This window comes from Neodiprion fabricii, chromosome 6, assembly GCF_021155785.1.
Source record: "Neodiprion fabricii isolate iyNeoFabr1 chromosome 6, iyNeoFabr1.1, whole genome shotgun sequence".
Taxonomy (NCBI): Eukaryota; Metazoa; Arthropoda; class Insecta; order Hymenoptera; family Diprionidae; genus Neodiprion; species Neodiprion fabricii.
This window is the reverse complement of record NC_060244.1, coordinates 9,622,098-9,641,920: the sequence shown is the minus strand read 5'-3', so window position 1 is coordinate 9,641,920 and position 19,823 is coordinate 9,622,098. Positions and strand designations below refer to the sequence as shown.

The window sequence follows — 19,823 nt, the reverse complement described above, 5'->3', positions numbered from 1 at the left end:
TAGTTGTGTAGATAAGCTAGGAAACAGTTATGAAACGGTTCAGGGCAACTAAAAATTGTTTTCAGGTATGGAGTTCTGCCGGTGGTAACGTCCTGTGACGATACGGTAACAATTTGTTCACTAAATGACATCATAAGATGGTATTATGACAGATGCGCACGCACCAGCAGCTGCAGTTGAGAAAGAATTGTTGGTAAAACAGGGAAGTGTCTACATGCCTGATATTTGAACGTGACACCCTGATCCCATCGGTAAGTAGGCGATCCTCTCGTGGCGGAATACGAGCTGGCACTTTTTGTTTGATCGATAGTAACGCTCGAGTAATGCGGGTTTCACTTCGATTTGCATAGCAATACATTTGATATGACATTTACAATAGTTTTGATAAAAATATATTAAGTTCTGAATTATAATATACACACATGTACTCCAAGGAAACTACTCACGAGTCATAAACAAATTTGCGATATGCCTCAACGGACGTCGCCAGGATACTGCCGTGCCAGAACTAAAATACGAACTCTGAACACTACCAAGTAGGTTGTCACACGCATTATAATTCTAATCGTAGCGTATGTAATTCGTATTCCAAGATTTTAACTAATTGTAAGACTCGTGATTGGTTCTTCGAGTCTAACACACGTTGTTTATAATCTTTGTTTAACCTCTGTGTATGCCTCAAAATGTATTCCGTCATAATAATAGTGCGAAGTATCAGAACAATGCTCGTAGTCAAACGACGGTTGATTTCTTGTTTCTTCATTTATCAGATCTTAATCAGGCCTCCTATTCCAGATGGGAGTTGCCAATTTCTGGTTCTAAGGCCTATTGGGACAAGATTTGCGATGATCTTGAAAAGCGCAAGGAACACGTAAGTGATTCATCCCAACCTCCTTCACCCTCACCCAATGACCTAATCGATCCTAATGTGAACCTAAACCGCGATGTTATTTCGGCGAACAAACCTGATCATATCGTGGAGCCGTTAGTAAAAATCTTTCCACCAACGCCAATGGGATTGACACCCGAAAATCTTATATTTCGATCTCTAGATAGTTTGATAATAAACAAAAACGATACTGATCGCGTAAATAAAAACTATTTAATTACAAATAGTTCACGTGCGCCTAATAATGATGAAATTACTCAAAGTAAAAATGCAAATCTCTATGACATCTCAGTATGCGTGACAGATTTTTTGAAGACCAAAAGTATGCAGACAAGGAAAACTTGTCAAATACATAAAAATGTACCACCACTAAAAATCTTTGACGATAATCTTAAAAGATTCTTACCTAAGAAAAAGTTTAGTCACAAATTATCCAAGTCTCCGATGACAGTATTGCCATCAAATGCTTTGGACCCTTCAAAATTACACAGAACAAAATTTTGCCCGTATCGTAATCAACCGGTTTCGGGAAATGATACAGAATTCAGTACTGGCTTGATGAAAAATCGAAAGCGGTGGTCGCGTTCGCTTAGACGATGTAAAACTGCTGGTTTTAATGGGGACAATGTAGAAAACAATTTCGCACAGTTTTTAAAAGTGCCGAAATTTCCTGGTTTGAGCTTACACTCGAGTTCGAAGCAACAGGGATTGAGCAGGAAATCTAAATCAGAAATTATAAAATCAAACTTAAATCACATACTTAGTATTCCCAAATTGAACGAAATCGGTATAGATGAGAATTTATTCATAATCAGTGAAGATGAAACTAGCGAGGATACCAATGTCGAAAACTCGGATAGAAACGCAAAGGCCAGCTTGGATTGCCAGAATAAAGTGCAGACCATGCGAGACGAATACAACGCTAAATTAAATTTATTGCGGACCCAAAAATTTGATACACCAAATTCCGAAAGATCTGTTTTAAAATCAACAACAAATTTTGACCCCATATTGAGCCAATCTGTAAAATTACCCAAACTACCTGACGAGTTATCACCTGGTTTCTTTGATGGAAATAGAGTCACTATTACTAGACCGCAAGTGAAACCGGAAAAGGACTTTCTCAAGGTACCAAAACTAGGCGCCATAAGCTCTTACCCAAGTTTCAGCAAACTCACAGCTGACGAAAATGTCGAGGTGGACGAAAATGTAAAGTCATCTGTACAGAGGTTGATTAGAGTTGACAATTCTCGAAGTCTGACGGTGTCTGATCAGCGAATAGAATTAGATAAGAGGAACTACTTGAAGGTTCCAAAATTGGGTATGATGAGTTCTTACCCGAGTTTCACCAGCTTGATACCTGACAGTTTTGATAGCGACGACAATGCAAATGGCGGTTCAGATTCAACTTCGAAATACCCAGTTGGTGAATTGTCAAATGACATGTTAATTTCTAGTAAACTGAATGTAACACAGGACACATTGATCTCGTTTGATAAACCCACTGCATTAAGCTCGAGCGGTGGAAAGCCTCTCAGCAACAAAACTAGCGCAGAAGTTTTGACAGCTCAAAACGTAGATATTAGTCCCACTGTGGCGAATTATTCTCAAAGCGAAAAACCGATAAGACGATATTCTCTGAAGAACTCGGTTCGTTATGCGTACAAAGCGTTGAAATTCTTGACCCGCAACAAGAATCTGGATTTCAAACCTCAGAGTTATCAACGTCTACAAAAATCTAGCTCATCCGGTGGATCCAGTAACAGCTCTCAAGTTTCGAAATATTCTAAATTTGAACCGGCAATAAAACTTCTTACATATGAAGATATCAGCAACGAAAGGCGCATAACTCGGTCTGCTAGTTCAAGCACTTATTCATCCATGAAATCAAGACTTAAGCATAGCGCTTCACAGTACCTTGGATCCGATTACATTTTTTCCAACTCTAACACCAGACCTGCAACGTCTTCCACAACTATTTTGTCCTCGACGAGATCAACTTCCGGTCCTACGCCTGAGTTTCAAGTGCCAGTATTAGAGAGACCTTCAGATGTGATCTTGAGCAAATTACCCGCAATGTCCATCTTTCCAAGGAAAAAAAATGACAAATGCTTGGCTTGCTTGTACAATGCTTTCAAAAAACCTATCGAATCAAGAATAGAGCTTCCGTTAGCTGTGCGAAACGCAGTTGGAAAAGAACCTATTGTAATGTCTTCCGAATCCGAATCTAGTTCCATTAGTCTACCAGATATGAAAGACCTACTGGACTCAAACTTAGAATACGACGATGATTGGACGGGGGTTTTAAAGGGCAAAATAAAGTCCCCATTGCTGGATAAAATCGATTGGAAATCATCTAGGAGTTCACTCCATACGAGTTCCGATCCGCAAAGATTTCGGCAACCTTTTGCTCGAGCATCGGAAGATATCCAATCGCGGAAAAACGATCCCCGCTTAGAAAGCGTTAAAAAAAATTTGTCACCCAAGGATTCAACTGCGACAAATAATTTTCCTAAACCGGTATCCTTGTCTTCTGATCATTCGAAACCGTCCTCACTCAGTGGCCATAGCTCCGAATCAGACGAACCCCAGGTTCAAGTGAAACAAACTGTGCCAACTTCGGAATGCGTCGTCTCACCTTACGCGCCTCTTCATTGGGCCCCCAGTTTGGACCCTCTCAAATCTCTAAAATTACGAAAGCCGGTTTCTATGCACGGACGCGCCATTTCAATTACCAAAACTGAAGATGACAGTGGCTCTGATGAGAACATAGACGACTATAGAAGTGCGAGAAAAGAGAAAAAGGTGAATAAGTTGGCTAGAAAAAATGATGAGAATGCTAACGTCGACCCATCTATAAAATCCAATCTTGTGAAGCAGCCATCCATTGCTGCTAAAATGATCACATCTCAAATTTCGACTTTAATGAATCTCAGCAAAAAACTATCCAGAGTTGACCTGCTTTCCAATTACTCTAAAGCTGAAGATCAAACGACACCACAGCATCAGCAGTCGATCACTGCAATATTAAACCGTACACCTGAAGACATGTCAGAGGAATTGAATGTCGGTGTACTGAATGAGAAAGAACAGCCGGAAATTGACTCGAATGATCGGAAAATGACGGATCAAAGCTTGCTAGAATCCACTGACGCTGTCAACCTGAATCAGGAAGAAGTTAAAGTACCTTCCAGTATCGAATCTACATCAATGAGGTTTCCTTTGCCTCAAATTACAGAACAGACTACTGAAAATGAAAGCTTGGTGCTGAGTGAAAACGAAAAGTTAGATTCTGACAAGACTACGTCTAGTCGTATTCGTGGAATACCGAATGATCCTGACAAGCCCCAGAATTTAATATATTCTGACGAGCGTGTAACTAAGATATTAGAAAAGTGTATAGAAGAGAATCGGACGCCTTTCGAAATGCTCGAAGCTCTCAGTGCCGAGGCAATCAATAGTGACGCATTCAAATTCAAAAATGCCACAATCAAACCTGAGATCGCACATTCCGCTAAAGTAGCTAAGAATTTGATAAAACTGTTAGTAAATTCGAGAAAATATTTAAATCCCAATACGTTCTCCCCGCACCTCGAATTTTCCTCCCCCCAGACCCCCCTCTGCAACCCTCGGCAACTCCGTCGCGTTCTACCAGCGGAGACGTACAGCTTGGTCGCACGGATATTGGGTATGCCAGAAAATCCCGTAAACAAATCAGTCGCTCGAAAATCGGAAATCCAATCCAACTGCATAGCAGAGGACCCCTTCAGACTTGGACAAAGTTACAACAGAGCTTTGAGCGCCGATTCTTGCGACATGATTGTGAGTAGTACGATAATTGTATTGAATGTTCAGCCACGCAACTCACAGCAACGCTTATGCAAATAAAACCAAACAGGTACATCCACCTTCAGCTCATGGTAAGAAAAAGTCTGTAATCGACGAAGACGAGTTTGAATACCCCCAGCTGAGCCCATATGCGTTGTTCATTAATAAGCCCAGGCGTAAGGTGAGTGACTGCCGTGACTATAATCAGGCAAGACGTTAAAATCCATGGTAGATCATTATCGACTGAAAGTATATTCTTTCTACAGGCTATCAAATGGAGGCCTTTGACGGAACGGGATATGCTGGGTTACGACCCTGAAGCGACGCTGAGCATGAGAGCGACTAGGGTAACCAACAAAATTTGCGAAGACTTTTGCACGTGGCTGAGAGGGCTTGGTGGCGGACAAAGCGACGATATTGACGAAGAGGTTCTGAAGGACATGTTCCAAATTGAGTTCACAGCCGAAGCGTGCAGAGCGATGCAGGTATTGAACTCGATCGAAATAAAGCTCTGGTTCGCGACCTCAAATGCCGAATGCCTTACCCATTTTCACGCTTTGTGTCAGGTTCTTGTTAAGGAGATTCCAATGGTTCCAATTGCCGTTGCGGTAGCAAGAAATACTCCGGGCGCTGGAGAACTTGCTCTGACTCGTAGACACTTAATCAGAGACGCAAAGGCTGAGAGTATGCTGAAAAAAACCATCGGATTTGGCTCAATGTTGCCAAGAACTCTCCGCTTCATTCCGCCGAAAAATCGCGTTGACGAAAAGTGGCTACAGTGCGAAAATGTGCCCCGTGATTTGGAGACAATGGAAGCTGTGTGGAAGGGAATAACTCATTTGGATAGTGTCAAAGGGTTCTTGGCTTGGGTCGAAGCGCATCCTGGGGTAAGTGGTTGATCATCTGTTGGTTCTCTGGTACTCTAAACTGCAATAAGGATGTATCGGATTTACCATGAAGTCGAAAAAGTGTTGAAATAAAAATGGGTCAAGCAAAGGTTTCATTCACTGAAACTTTTCTGCTTACATTTAACTTAAAAAGTCTCCGTGGTAAACAGAAAAAATGTATGAACGGTGAATTTTAACCGTAAAAATCTATTTATATTGATAAAAGCAAAACAATTATACTGTTTTATTTCCTTTTCACTGAAAAAAGGATGATGATTACCCAATTCTGATGAACAATGTAGCTCGTTTAGATTCACAAATGAAATCTGCACAACTGTTTTAAATTAGATTTTGGACAACAATAATGTATTTCTTGCTGAACCAAAAGTTTACATCACCTGTGATTTATAATGATTCTACGAAACGGGAGTTTTGCTGTAAACTGATGAGTTCACGAAAAAATCTGTTTCAGACGATTTAAAGGGATTTCATTTACTATCGAAATGAGCTATTCTTTATCAGAATCAGACGACAATCCGAATTTATCAGTGAGATGATAATAAAATAACGAATTTCTCTGACATTAATATTCACATGGCGTGTATAGTTAAAATTCATTATTTCAAGATTCTCTTACCATATTACACAGGTTTTTTGAATTAGACATAACTTGATTAGTTTTAGTCTCATTGTTGAAACTTTTTTTTTCGCGCTGTTATTTCGACCCTTTATTGACTTTACTGTACAATTTCATACATCCTTGACATCAACAGTAACATGTTGTCAGAATATTGAACGACTTTCAGGTGAAGCCACCTAAGATCTTAACAGAAGCATACGCGAAAAAAGAAGTACTTCTAAGACAGCAGTCGATAGAAGAAGCGGGCGGGCATACCGAACTCGAAATGGATCAAATTAAGAGCCTAAAAGTTGGCGACGCAGATTAGGATATTTGAACGATCCGAAAGGGTGCCGAAGACAACACCGCTACATATGTGCCAATAGAAATTCGCAAAAATAAATTGCCATTCCATCGTACTTAACCTATAAGTTCTCGAATAATACTAGCAGAATCTCAGTCACCGACATCAACGGAACTACAAATTGTACCTGAAAAAATACGATCGAGGTCACTTTTACATTTTGAACCGCTCATTCAGTTCGATTGGTACCGTAAGTGCCTCCCGAAACTTAAAAAATGATCGACTTGTGTCGTTTAACCTGCAAAATAACAAAGAAGGTAATAACCGAGTACGATACCCGTGATCTGATTATCTTCAGCCGGTAAAGAAACACACCGCTCAACTTAGCAAGTCAGCAAATCCCGGCGTGCACTGCGACGTGGTCGACAGCGGGAGCAGCGGTCAGACTGCTGCGAAACTCCGAGTAGAGTGAAATATTTCCCGACAGAGGCGCTGCTGATAATCCCGAAACGCGACGGTAAACCTGAAGATCGGGGACACGGAGCGAACTTTTCAGCTCGCATTCGCTTCCCAGCAGCCGAGCAACAGTGATTCGCGTGCCGGAACGCGTACTTTGGTGTCGTGACGCGTGTGTTTCAGTAAATCGGAGTCTTTCTTTGTCAGCCGTGTACAGTTTCGCAGTGTTTTCAAGTGAGCTCGTTCCAGGCCTGATAATAAAACGAAATTTGAATTTCAAGTGCGTGAATTGCCGGGCGCTGCTGCAGCCGTGCGACGGTGCATCGAGAGTGTGTCAGTTCTGTTTACATCCGGTTGCATCGAGGAGTTGTTGCATCTTCCCTTGATTCTGGATACTTGGCGCGGATGCCTCTCGACGGGCTCGTTCAAGGTACGTGAATGATTCGAATGCCTGACATAAAAACTCCCGCGCACCTGTCTCATTTACACGTCATAACAACAACACTTACACCGCCAGTTTTCATCGCGATGCGTTAAGCGATCGGCTACCACTTCCACTGCTCGTAGCCGCCTATTACCACCTGTTGTTCCCGTTTCTCAACTTATCCTCCTCATTTCCTCAAGTGCATTGACTTGACACATTCCAGGGAACCGTTCGCAGGTTCACTGACGATCATCGTCGTCACGATCATCATACTTATCTACCGCTCCTTCTTTTCTGAACTCCTTTTGCTCGCCTCAGAGCCACTAATTTAACTAACTTGTATACGAATTGCACGCACTCGGGGATTATATTCCAGAGACCATCCCGCAGATAATTTAACAGTCTAACGTATAATAAATAATTGATATTCATACGCTTAACCGGCGTTTATGGAATGGAATTGTGGGTATGAAATAATGAAAACTAACCTACTGCAATCTCAACCCTTCGTTTCACTACTAAATTAACCAATGATGGTCGTGCCGAGCAGATGAATTACTGGAAAGTGGTCTAGTCATTTTTTGTCCAATTGCGCTGAAACGAAAGCAGATCGTAAAACTTGACTGCGAGTTAGTTTAAATAGCAGAAGAAAACCGTTCACGAATGAAGTGTAACCGTAGCGTTAAAGATGGTCAAATCACTTGTCTTGACCTCTGACCTCGTGGTAATGTTAGAAATATTGGCACTTCTCTATATACATATCTGAATCTCCGGATGGCGTTTATATGGTCGAGATTGAAAGATTCTACGTGAAGAGTTCCAACATGTTATGAAAAGAAGATGAAGGAACGGAAATATAATACTTTTCCCTTTTAAACCATTTTCAGAATTCAAAGCAAACAATCGTCGGTAAAACTCTATTTTTCTGTACGATTGTGCTTTTAATCAATTTTCATTAGTTTGAGAATAAAAATCTGGAACTAAGTATATTATGTTACGGTACCTTTCGTTCATTGTGAGATTTATAGTTGTACCTAGTCAAAGCTAGTTGTTAATTTTGCTCCGTACGCAAAAACTACGAGTAGTATCATCAATATTTATCGACATATATTTTATGATATGTAGAGCAGAAATCGTACATCAGTATTTTCTTCATTGATCACATATTTTAATGTTTTTCTTCGAAGCACGTATTGATCAACACAGCGCAATGGTGAGGAAATTCTTATTATTTTCGTTGCAAATACAAACAGTATTACAATTTGTTTTATGCGTAATCGTTGTTCAACGATGCGTTTTTCGAGTATAAGAATAGCTCGAAGAATATCATGTGAGAGAAAAAAAAATTTCGGCTAAAAACACTTAACGAGAAAATTACCGCGAAATTTATTACCTATGCCTCATTACCTTTGCATATCTATACTATAATAATAGCAATCATTGAAATAGCCAACTGTACACAGTCTTAAATTTATTCTTCTTCGCAATAACGTCCAAAGTGTCATCCTTCGAGTGACCGTTGCTGCACCCTGTAGACCGTCTATCTTTGTTCGGGGGTCGTTGTGGTTGCACGAATATTTCATAAATCTGTCAATCTGAATTTCGCCGATTCTGTTTCTCAGCATTTTCGTATAAAATCAAGTTTAAAAATAGCTGCAAAGTGAAGAAATTGTTAAATCATTCATCGCGCACTCGCCACCCTCGGAAACGGATCAGATTTGCTGCATCGTTATTAATTTGTACGTATTTTGAAAGAATATAGGGCATTCTCACATCGAATCGGATAGAGCGATTGACGCAAGCCGCGGAATATGTAGAGCAGACCTTTCGCTATTTTAATTTCTTAAGGCTGCAAGGGCCGTGAATCTAACAATGCGTACATAATGATCGTTCGCAGTATTGGTAAATAAAAGAGAGCGGTAATCCTATTTAACGCGAGTCCCTATGGTCGCAGCACGATCGTGAGCAGCATTAGCGAGAGCGTCGATGAAGAAGCCCCGACAATATCGTTCTTGCACAGTTACCGTAACCGCAGGGCACGCTGGGTAGTAGGTGTAGTGTTTCGACGTTGAAGAACCTCGAGCGATATTTTACCCAGCCTACAGCTGAGCTCGTGCAGGTTGCAATCCGAATAGCTTGGAGTGGATGTAAACTACTCTGCAATAAAGTTGGAAAAATGAAAAATCCTACAGATTAGTATCGCACATTTTCGCACAGTTGTTGAACAAATCGTACGTAGCTATCCTATTATTGCGCGTTTCATGCCACGACCTCAATCGCGATTTGCAGAGTTCAAAATGTTCGACTAGTTTCATTTTTCTTTTTGCCGTTTAGTTAGAATTTGTTATTCGTCATTTGGAATCACGCGTAATGGTGTATATCGACATATTTCTCGATTCTTCGACAGTCTTTCCATAAAACATTGATTCATTCAGTCCCGCCATTTTGCTGTGTCGTGCGAACAGTTGAATAACCAACAATTATCAAGTGAAATTAGTAGTTGAAGTAACTAAACAGCATCTACCAAAGTTAGTGTAACAATCATTGGCAAGACATTTGGTGAATGTATCTAATTTTTCGCATATTATAACAGAGAATAGTACACCGTTATCTTGTTTCTATTATACCTGACATATATACCTTCTCTCTGGTTTTCAACACAAGTTTTAAATCCAACTTGTACAGCCGGTCTATTTCTATAACCTTGTAATGAAGGTCTTGCAGCTGTAATACGGAGTGAAGCAGAATTATCCGTTGTGACAATAAATTATACCGTGTACTGTTATCCTTAGCTAGACCTTTCTCTCGTACCTGGACAGGTACCGAGATTACGAAGATACCTGTACTTTGCTGAAGTTTAGGGATTAGGGTGTGCAGCAGTCGGGGTTCGACCTTTCACAGACACCTTAATGCGAGAGCTCATTTATTTATGTGGCTTACCTGCAGCGCAGCGCAGTGCTAAGAAGGGATCCCTCATAAAAATTTCTACTAGAACGAATTTTTACAGTAATTGAAACACTTCGTATTATTTCTTATCAAATTGTAAATATACACAGTTTTTCGTAAAGAATTGTTAATTTTCATAGTCCAAATTATAGCGGCTCGTAGATTTATTACTGAAAAAATACAAATTTTAATGAAAATCTACACGTTTTTATGAGAAACTGTGCATATTTACAATTTTGAACGAAAATGATTTTTTGCGCATAATGGTACGAAATTTCTCAATTTCCCGAAAATTTCGTAGAAAATAGTAGAAATTATTTTCACGAGGGGAGTGTCTGAAATGAAAACTCAAGAGTAGTATTATAAAATGGTGTAAAAACTGAAAAAAAATCGTCGTAGTCTTTCCTATTGAAATTTTTATCCTTCTCGTCAACTCGGAACAAATATCGCTGGTAGAACGAACGAAACTTTGTCATCGAGCGCCGGGAAATACTTCAAATTGGTTCGTTCGTTGACGGTATTGCAGTATACTTAAAAGAATATGCGATATTTTATACCTTTCCTGTCTGACTAATACAGAAAGTTTGCCGATGCACTCCGAACTGATTTTTCTTCAACTTCTTTGAGAAAAAGTAATTCCACACAAGTTTTGACTTTGAACTTGACGTCATCTTCGGTTAATTTTTATTTATTTTCGTGCGAGGTGATCGATAAGATTTACAAGATTGAAATATCCTTCTCCTAAAACCAATCGAAGATTAATATTCAACACGCACGCAGTGCAGCGTTCCACAGATCATATGATGCTCAATGCCATGTGTTCCAAGTTTTTCACCGCATCATCAGCGGCTGCAACGCGGTTTTCGCGGGAACCTTGAACAGCTGCAGCATTAGGACGGCTGTATTATCTTTTATGGAAATGAATCTGCACCGCGAAGATGTATGATTCCGCGATGATGAGCGGTTGGTATCGTATTTTCTGCAGTCGTAGCCGCCTCGAGTTCAGATCGCAAATATATTACGTCTACACTAAGCATTCCTTTCCGAATTGACTAGCCTCTGTGATCCGTACGTGTTGGTACTGTTATCCCAACTCTCTAACATTCTCACATATTTTTCTTCAGCTTATAATTTTTCCGATTCGGTACTAATTTGCCTGTACCTTAAATTAAAGTAAAAAAAATAGTACCAACTATCTTCATAATAGCGAAAAAAACATGTTTCAAACATTCTCTGACTATGGTTATGGTAAAAAAATTCTCAGCCATTTTTAAAAACGATATGGTTTAGTTTAGTGTTTAGTTGAAAACTCAGTCCCGCGGTTTTTTTTGCGACGAATGAATGGCGTGCGTACATGGTTCGTACCTCGACACGTTGCAGGTGAAGCTTTTGTCGTTTTATCGCGTTGCGTACGCGTAGGTGTATATAATAATACGTGATACATTGGCCTCTATCAGGCGTTGGCCAACCGTGACGTCACACTGCATTGTACTGATCCATACGACTATGTAATCTAATGGCCATCGCGGTTGGTAATATTCGTGTTACCGCCGTGTGTGTTTCGTATAATACCTTTCTGCACCACCATGTATTATATTAAAAAAAAGATTGTAGGAAAAAATAAAGCAATTACACCTCGTTACCCTTCAAGTACGAGCGGATGCTACCTTTCAATTAGTTCGCGACGTTAGCCGCGGCTTCTTCGTGCGTACGTCTAAAGTAGTATTTAGTTGCCGTAATTATAACATCAAAGAGGACGAGGTATGGATCGCAGATTGTGTCGAACGTTGTTACAATAATCGGTATTTTAAATGGTCTGTTCAATAATTTTTCCAACTTCTTTTGAATAATAGTGTATTTGAATTTTAATTGCGAAATCCTCTTAATTTATGTCGATAGATTCAACGTTTTACCCATATTCTTTTAATTACGTATACAAAAAATGCGCCCCGATAAATTACTTTGGCACCACGTTGCACCCGCATCATCTGTCGGGCCAGTTAAATAGACACAAAGTCGATCGAGCTTATGAATGACCGAGTATCAGCTTGCGGTAATCGTTCGCCGTCGCGAAGTTTAAACGGAATGGACAAATTGTCGGAAAAAAATTCGCTGTCGCTGCGACACGGAAATAGTGCCTTTGCAATACGGCGTATGAATGCGACGATATAACGACTCTGGCCGAGAGCCGCGGAAGCTGCAACAGATAATTAATCATGAGAGATTCGACACGGCGCCGTATAAGCCTCGCCTCTCCGTCCTTGAACTATTTGAAAAGCCGCGTTCGCGACTCTCACCTAGATTTGATTAAAACCACGCAGCTGTGTAACTTAAAGGTATAAGTAATACAACGTGACATGATGGATTTGGTTTTCTCGTTTGTATTTTTTTATTTTTTTGTTTATTTTTTCTCTTCTCTTTTTTGTTACTTTACGGATACGCGCGTGACGCTGATGGCGCATATTTCACCTCCTTTTAATTATTATTAGTCATGTATACAACGTGTCGAGCTCGTTAATTACGATTCTGCTAACTAAGCAGCCTGTACTTATTATTCACCTATACACACACACACACACACATATATATATATATATATATATCTCATACATCTGGCAACGCGTAATACGAAGAGCGATTAAAGTACACAAGCTCAAATTGCATGTCGTGCACCGCTGCTGCAGTTTGGCTGTACACGTCATATCTAGAAATGTGATCGTGTAAAATTTCACCACGCGACGATTTTCTTCGCGCGAGCTGTTTGTTGATAAAAAATTATTTTCTCAGTTTTCAATTCCATGATTTTTCGCGAGTCTACTTTAAAGTCGAGCTGTCCCGATCGATTCTTGATCTACCTGATCGAAGTTTCTGTTAATTAAATATACTATAATTTCTTTCCGCTCCTTAGTTATACCTGCATTTATTTTTCAATACTCTTAATTCTAAGTATTCGGAAAGATTTCTTTGTTTTGCAAATTGCGCAGAACAGAGACGAGAACGAGGAGCATACTTACACTTGGCACATCGTTACATTTTACCGAAAATAATCGATTGTCTAAGATTGCACTTCGCGAAAAGTTTCTTACTTTCTTCTTTTCTTTCTTCTTCTTCGACTTGACACAAATCAAATTTGCTTAATATCCGTTTTCGAATAATTCGAGGAGAGACACGGTAGCTGAACGCACCGCGTCACTTGTTTCAACGCAAGAAATTCTCCTGCTGCTGCTGCAAAAAAAAACAGATTTTTACTACAAGAATAACAATATCACCAAAATTTTAAACACCCAGCATCTATTTTTGTGACGTGGATTGATGTAGAAATTTGCTCCAGTATCTGAGCTCTTTGATTTCATCATTTCGCACACACACTCGCCAATCCATCCATCCATCCAGTGTGTCGGCTATACTTTCTCCTAATCTCTTAGCACGATCAATCTTTGCTTCGCTTTACGTTATACACCGACATGTCATGAACGCACAGATTTAGTCTAATCGCATGTGAGAATACTATTGGAGGAATCTATAACTCCATAGAATGATGGGAATAAGAAAGATTAGTCGCTGCTTGTAAAACGCCATGTAAATCTGCGTACTTCAAGTTGAAACTAACGAAAGTCGTCGGAAAAAATCATCGATTTTGGATAAAACTGTGAAAAGAAATCGATCGTCAAGAGTTCAAGTCACGCTCAAAGCTCTGGAGTAGTTCCGTGTTTCCACGCGACCAATTTTTTGTCACGAGACGATTTATTACATGATCTGGAGAAAAGAAAAAACCGCAAGAGATGGCGAAGAATCGTCGACTCCGCGTTTCTAATCGATTACGCAGGCCGGTTATTGGTCCGAGGTAGGTAATTGAAGCGAGTGCGGCATTTCAACGCTTTTTGAAAGACAATAAGCCGGGATCGGTTGGCCCAGTTCGATCGATCGGGTTTTGCGCTATACCCTGTCTATATCCGAGCGATGAAATGTCAGGGTCTTATACCCGGCAGCGGAGAACGGATCGTTGGAAACGCTGCTGCCTGCTCCAGATCTCTTATCCAGTAGGCAGCTGCCCGCAGCTTTATATCGGACGTATCGAACCTCGAAGACGGTGATCAACAGTGATATCCAAACCACCGAACTTCTATAACGGTACCTATACCCAACAGTGATGACGTAACTTCCTAGGAAGACGTTGTGCGTTGTTGAGAGAGAGCCGACGAAGGATTCGCGGCTATCTGCAATGCAAATCATCGTTCGTATGATTATGACTGACCAAATTTATCGCGTGTGCGTGTGTGTTTTAAGCGATACCAAGAATGCAGAAATCTTAATTAAGCCATGATGATGTCAGTAAAATGGAGGTTTCTGGTCATTGGTCGAAAACTATTTTCTGTTATGTTGCACAATCAATGGCTTAGATCCGATATAAAAATCTTTAATCCAAGTCCGGTACCCGTCTGTACGAATTACGTTTGAAACGAACTGAAAGATACATCCATAGTGCGTACAGAAAAATTTGCATCAACTGGCAAACATGACGTGCAAATTTCGCTTGTTCCAAATAATTATTCTTTATTAAACACAATTTTACATGGAGATGAACGTGCGGCAGAAAATACTCGATACTTTTGACGACGCATTGTCATTCCATTATGTAAAGACCAAAGTTATACAACTTACGTACGCATATATCCAAGTGTATTACGTGACGGTCAATTATTGCGTAGACAGCATTTCGAATTCGGTTGTTTACTTTTTCACTTACCCGACTACACGTAGCGCATGAATCGTTAAACAAATTAGTTGAAAAGAGCTGAGTGTTTATTTTCTGTCAATATCAAGCGTAACGGAATATTTCGCCAAACGTACATTATGTACAGTGTATGTATTTATGCAGCTATACATGTTAGACTTATTCGCAAATACTTCGGACCTCCGACAAGGCCACGGAGTGTGCGAGCGGGAGTCCGAATATGTACGATGGAACGCCACTAGAAATTATCACCAAATCTGAATGATGACCGCGACACACGTGATTTCGCAATATCGTGTAATAATAAAGACAAATATGGGCGTACGGAGTAGGTAATGTCGATAAGGAAAGAGAGATCGATGTAGTCTCCACGACATTTTGCACTGGCAAAGATATGACGGTAAAGTGCGGGAGAGAGGTGAAGGTTGGGCGAAGGAAGGTTGACCACTCGATAAGGGTTGGTAACATTCCGAACCTATTGTTGCATTGCACACGCTCGACAAATTTCACTTCGCTGATTTACCTGGTCGTGATATTTGTTTTCGAATGGTTGGTAATCCTCCTAACCTTTCCTCATCGAATTTCTAACGTTCGTGAAAAATTATGGTGATCGAGATTAATAATGGATCACGCACCGATCCTCATGGGAATTCGATGGTCGAATATCGCGTTGATCATTTTTTAAACTGTCTCTCCGGATGCTCAACTCGGTCTGCCGAATCGGTCTTGTGTCAGTGACTTCAAGGTTAGCTATCGAACGGAGAAGGTTCGACGATGAAGATGGAATGCGATCTGGAAATACAGGAAAATGGTACATTTACTCGTGACTCGAAAGAAGTTGTAGGCACGTAAACCTCGCAAACTTATTACACAACATGCGCACCTGTTATCACCAATAAGTCAAAGAAGGTTCAGTGCACTACCAAAGTCACTCTCCAATATTACACACGTCAACCTACTCTCACTCTTCGGATATTGAATTTAGGAATATACTTTCGTGCGGCCCCCCTGACGGTGATACCCTGAAATCGAATTGTGAGAAAGTGTTAAAACTCTGTTAAATCACATCGTTCGCTTTTTTTGAATATATCGTGTAAAAATCGTCGAGAAGGTGCTCGAGCACTGCGATTGTCGGATACAAAGGATACCGGTTGCAAAAGGCTGTTCACAGAGAAGGGCAGGTGGACGTCTTCGGGCGCAGCTTCGCTCCGCGGAATACGAAATGATTTTCTGCGACATATCGGCGTCGGCGCAAGGACGTAAACTTGATTCTGTATTTCCTGCGGGCAAACCTACTTCTCTCCCCCATCGATGATGGGGTGTATTTATAAACTCGAACAAGTTTTGGCCCGGAGATCAAAGTCCGAGGTCAGTCCCGGATCGATCCAGACGTGCGTGCAACCCGAGTTTGCTTTTTTCTCAACCGCGATAGCTTTATTGTGACGCTGATTTATCTGTCTTCACGTCTGTTTCGACGATTCGATACTACCCGTCCTTCTCTTCGCGCGTCTCTCTTCATCCGTAAACGTGGCCTTCGCTGTAAATCAAGAAGCGATTTCGTAACTCTGATGCTTTAACCTCTCTCGTCGAAAAGAAGTAAAAGAAGATGAGGAAAGTTTGCGATCCGTTTATGAGAAGCTTCTGCCAACTATTATCGTAGATTTCTTGAATGTCAGGGAATTCACACGTTATTGAAAAAGTTGGAAAATTTCATTTAAAAACTTGAAAATCAGAGTCATTAATAATCCGATAACGAGAAAAACGTGAACGAGTTATTCACTGCTGAATGAGACTTACTCGAGTCACTGTTTCAATACTTTTTAGCCAAATTCGCTATATTTTATCATGTTAAGACCTCGTACGAATTTTGTTTTATATTATAACCAATAGGCGTGTGATTGAATCTCCAAATTACAAACAAACGTACAAAGGCAACGATAAATTTTCTATTGTGTTCAAAACCTACAGCGAAGTCGGGCATTCTTTATGTAAATAGTTTATAACGTTTCTGTTTGACCTGACAGCATGCAATGCAAATTTATTTCGTACCTGAGACTTCCATCCTCTAATCACTTCGATCGGCAAGCAGCAAAAGCAGCTATTTTATTGTAATTTCGAATGAACTGTTGTTTTCGATGTCAAACGCACGTTTCTGATCTTTCTAAGGAGAAATTTTCTATCCCGTAAGTTCCTGAACAGAGTCCAGAAACCTGTAAAATTTACTGAACAATTTCATCGGACATCGTGAAACAGTCTTGAGGTTAAAATATTTTTTTCTCAAAAGATTCCACTTCAAAGAGATTCTTCGTCTCTTTTACATCTCTGCCTGTCCTCCTCGTTACTCAATGCGCAGCACCCAAGCCTGTATAATTTAATTGAGTATTTGGGTGAATAGGAGGAATTAAGAATGTTCATTTTTCTTGTGACTAAAATATTTCACTCTAATATTTTATTAGAAACAAAGGTAAACTTTTTTGCGCCTCTTCTGTTTGGTATTTATCTATGCAAAATGGTTGTAAGCAAAAGAATTCTTTGCACGATTTTGAAATTTTAGGATTCAGGTATTACACGACGACAATTTGTCTGAATTCGGTGAACTTTCTCAGTAAACGCAGCTTTTCCAGCTGTTACTGCACTGTTTCAATTTAACATGCTCGTATAACGCATTGACTACAACCAGAGGTTCATAGAAATGGTTCCACTAATCACAGCAGCCGCTGTTTGTGTTCGTTATTTGAATAATCGGAATTTAGAATACATGTTTTGATAATAGAAGAGCATTTGTAATTATTCCTAACTCTCGTTGAATTTAAATATCAATCACTTCCAAAGGACGCCAGAATTCATAACTACACTGTACTGTCTTATTGCTTAATTAAACCGTAGCGTCAGTGCTCACGCGCTGTCACGAATTTGATCAGACATTCCGATCATGTTTTAAATTTTCCTGCACATCTAGCGATTTGTCCCGAATCGAAACCAACCACAAAGCAGAATTTTTGATTCGACTGACAGTATCTTGTAACAAAGACCGCCGATGTTCGATGAAACTCAACAAGCATAACCGCATCACTGTGCAGTTATTATTTTGTCCCATGCCGTGTTCGCGGTTGGTAGATCATGCAGTGTATAAATCCGCGATCGGTTCTCGCGGCACGTTCTGTGATCGGAAATCGTGCATCCACAATCGACGAACAACTGTCCGTGACGTTACTTGGATGAAACGGAAGCGAAAAGCCAGCGAAACGGATTGAATTCGTCGATGAATTGGGCGTCGCCTGCAATGTCCGCAGATCCTCTCGAACTTGACGATTTCCGTTTCACGTGAGATCGCGAAATAATCCTCAAAAGTCAGAGGCTGGTTCGCTTGACGATGAAAGAGAGGACTGATTGTATTTCGTGAATACGTTTGCCCCTTATCGCTTAAAAATCCTACCGCATCTCCCGTTACAATTACCGGCGTATTCAGACCCCTCTCCTAATCTCTTTTTATCCCTACGCCCATCCGCAGTCCATGTACGCACACCGAGCAGTTCATAGCCACAGTAGTGCATCTGCCATCTACTCACTGTTCGTTTCCATCCGCCATCTGTCTCCTTGTTTAGTGCATGAACGGGGACCGTAGCACGTGACCGGTTTCCACCGGGTCTGACATACCTAGCGCATTGAACCGATTCATCGATGCCTGATCAATACCGTCTATTTTTATACCGACCCCCCTTGACCCTTCTATCGTTTACTTTCCGCTTTTCAGCTTTCCCCGACTCCCGGTATCCGGAACGTGAAAATCGTTTACCAAAAATCAATTTTCATCGAACTAATTTCGTCGAATGTTATTTGTCATGCCAGTCTGACCACACTTGTCGCAGCCATGTAAATATCGGTTTACACGAGCTTTTGTAGTATGATGAATGGAATACAAAAAAATCGCAAACTCGATGGGACGAATTTGAATTTCAATTTTCTTAGTTTCGTTTTGGCCAATCTATACCCTCGACTTGATTCGCATACGGCAATCCAGTCTTGGCGAAAATTCCTACTTCTCGTACGGGCGTAGAGTGCAATGAAAACGGAAGGTTTACCGATCGTGAGCCCTGCTACGTTCCGTCCATGCACGAGTTGAACTCGTCCGACTAGTATTTTCTTCGATGCGAAGTCGTCGGTGTATCTGAATCTGCCTTGCCACCGCTGCTGCTGTTGATGCTGCTATTGCTGCATGTCGACTTTCATGACGATTTGTAAGATTGATCATAATTTCATTTTACTTGACGATTCATCCGGTACGTAAAATATAGATACGAATTGACCTGTAGAGTGTACACGCTCCCTCACGTTCATCTAATAGCCGTTGTATCCGTTCACGTTTGCGTGCGATCGTGACTGAATTTCGAAAGCTGTACAAAGCTCTATGCCGGGTAATTACTTCGATCAATTAATTTGCGATGTAATCGAACAACACCGTCTCTTTGCAACTAACATAAATATACGCATGCACACGCATATCATTACTACTAATATTTGACGCCACTGAACGTCATTATACATCCGGCGATCCATCACACGGATTTTTAATCTAATCGACTCTATCATTTAGGAATCTAAACCTTTCATCTTATTCCCAAATTTTTCTCATTCCAATACCTGAAGTGCACTCAGCAAATTCAGAGTTTAATGGGTCTTTGGCGTTCTCGAACTGAAACCGTTTCCCATAATTTCGGACGGTGGGAAAACATTA

The 19,823-nt window shown here is 40.6% G+C and overlaps 1 protein-coding gene across 1 annotated transcript in view; it reads left to right on the top strand.

Moving 5' to 3' along the window:
* The first annotated feature begins 468 nt into the window (after positions 1–468).
* The window catches only part of LOC124184198, a 59,345-nt gene continuing 39,990 nt past the window's right edge, over positions 469–19,823 (top strand). The window contains exons 1-6 of the mRNA XM_046573614.1: positions 469–536; positions 796–4,711; positions 4,788–4,898; positions 4,984–5,202; positions 5,284–5,604; positions 6,411–7,413. Coding sequence (XP_046429570.1) covers positions 469–536; positions 796–4,711; positions 4,788–4,898; positions 4,984–5,202; positions 5,284–5,604; positions 6,411–6,551 — 4,776 coding nt within the window. The 3' untranslated portion in view covers positions 6,552–7,413. The remainder of the gene's footprint in view (positions 537–795; positions 4,712–4,787; positions 4,899–4,983; positions 5,203–5,283; positions 5,605–6,410; positions 7,414–19,823) is intronic.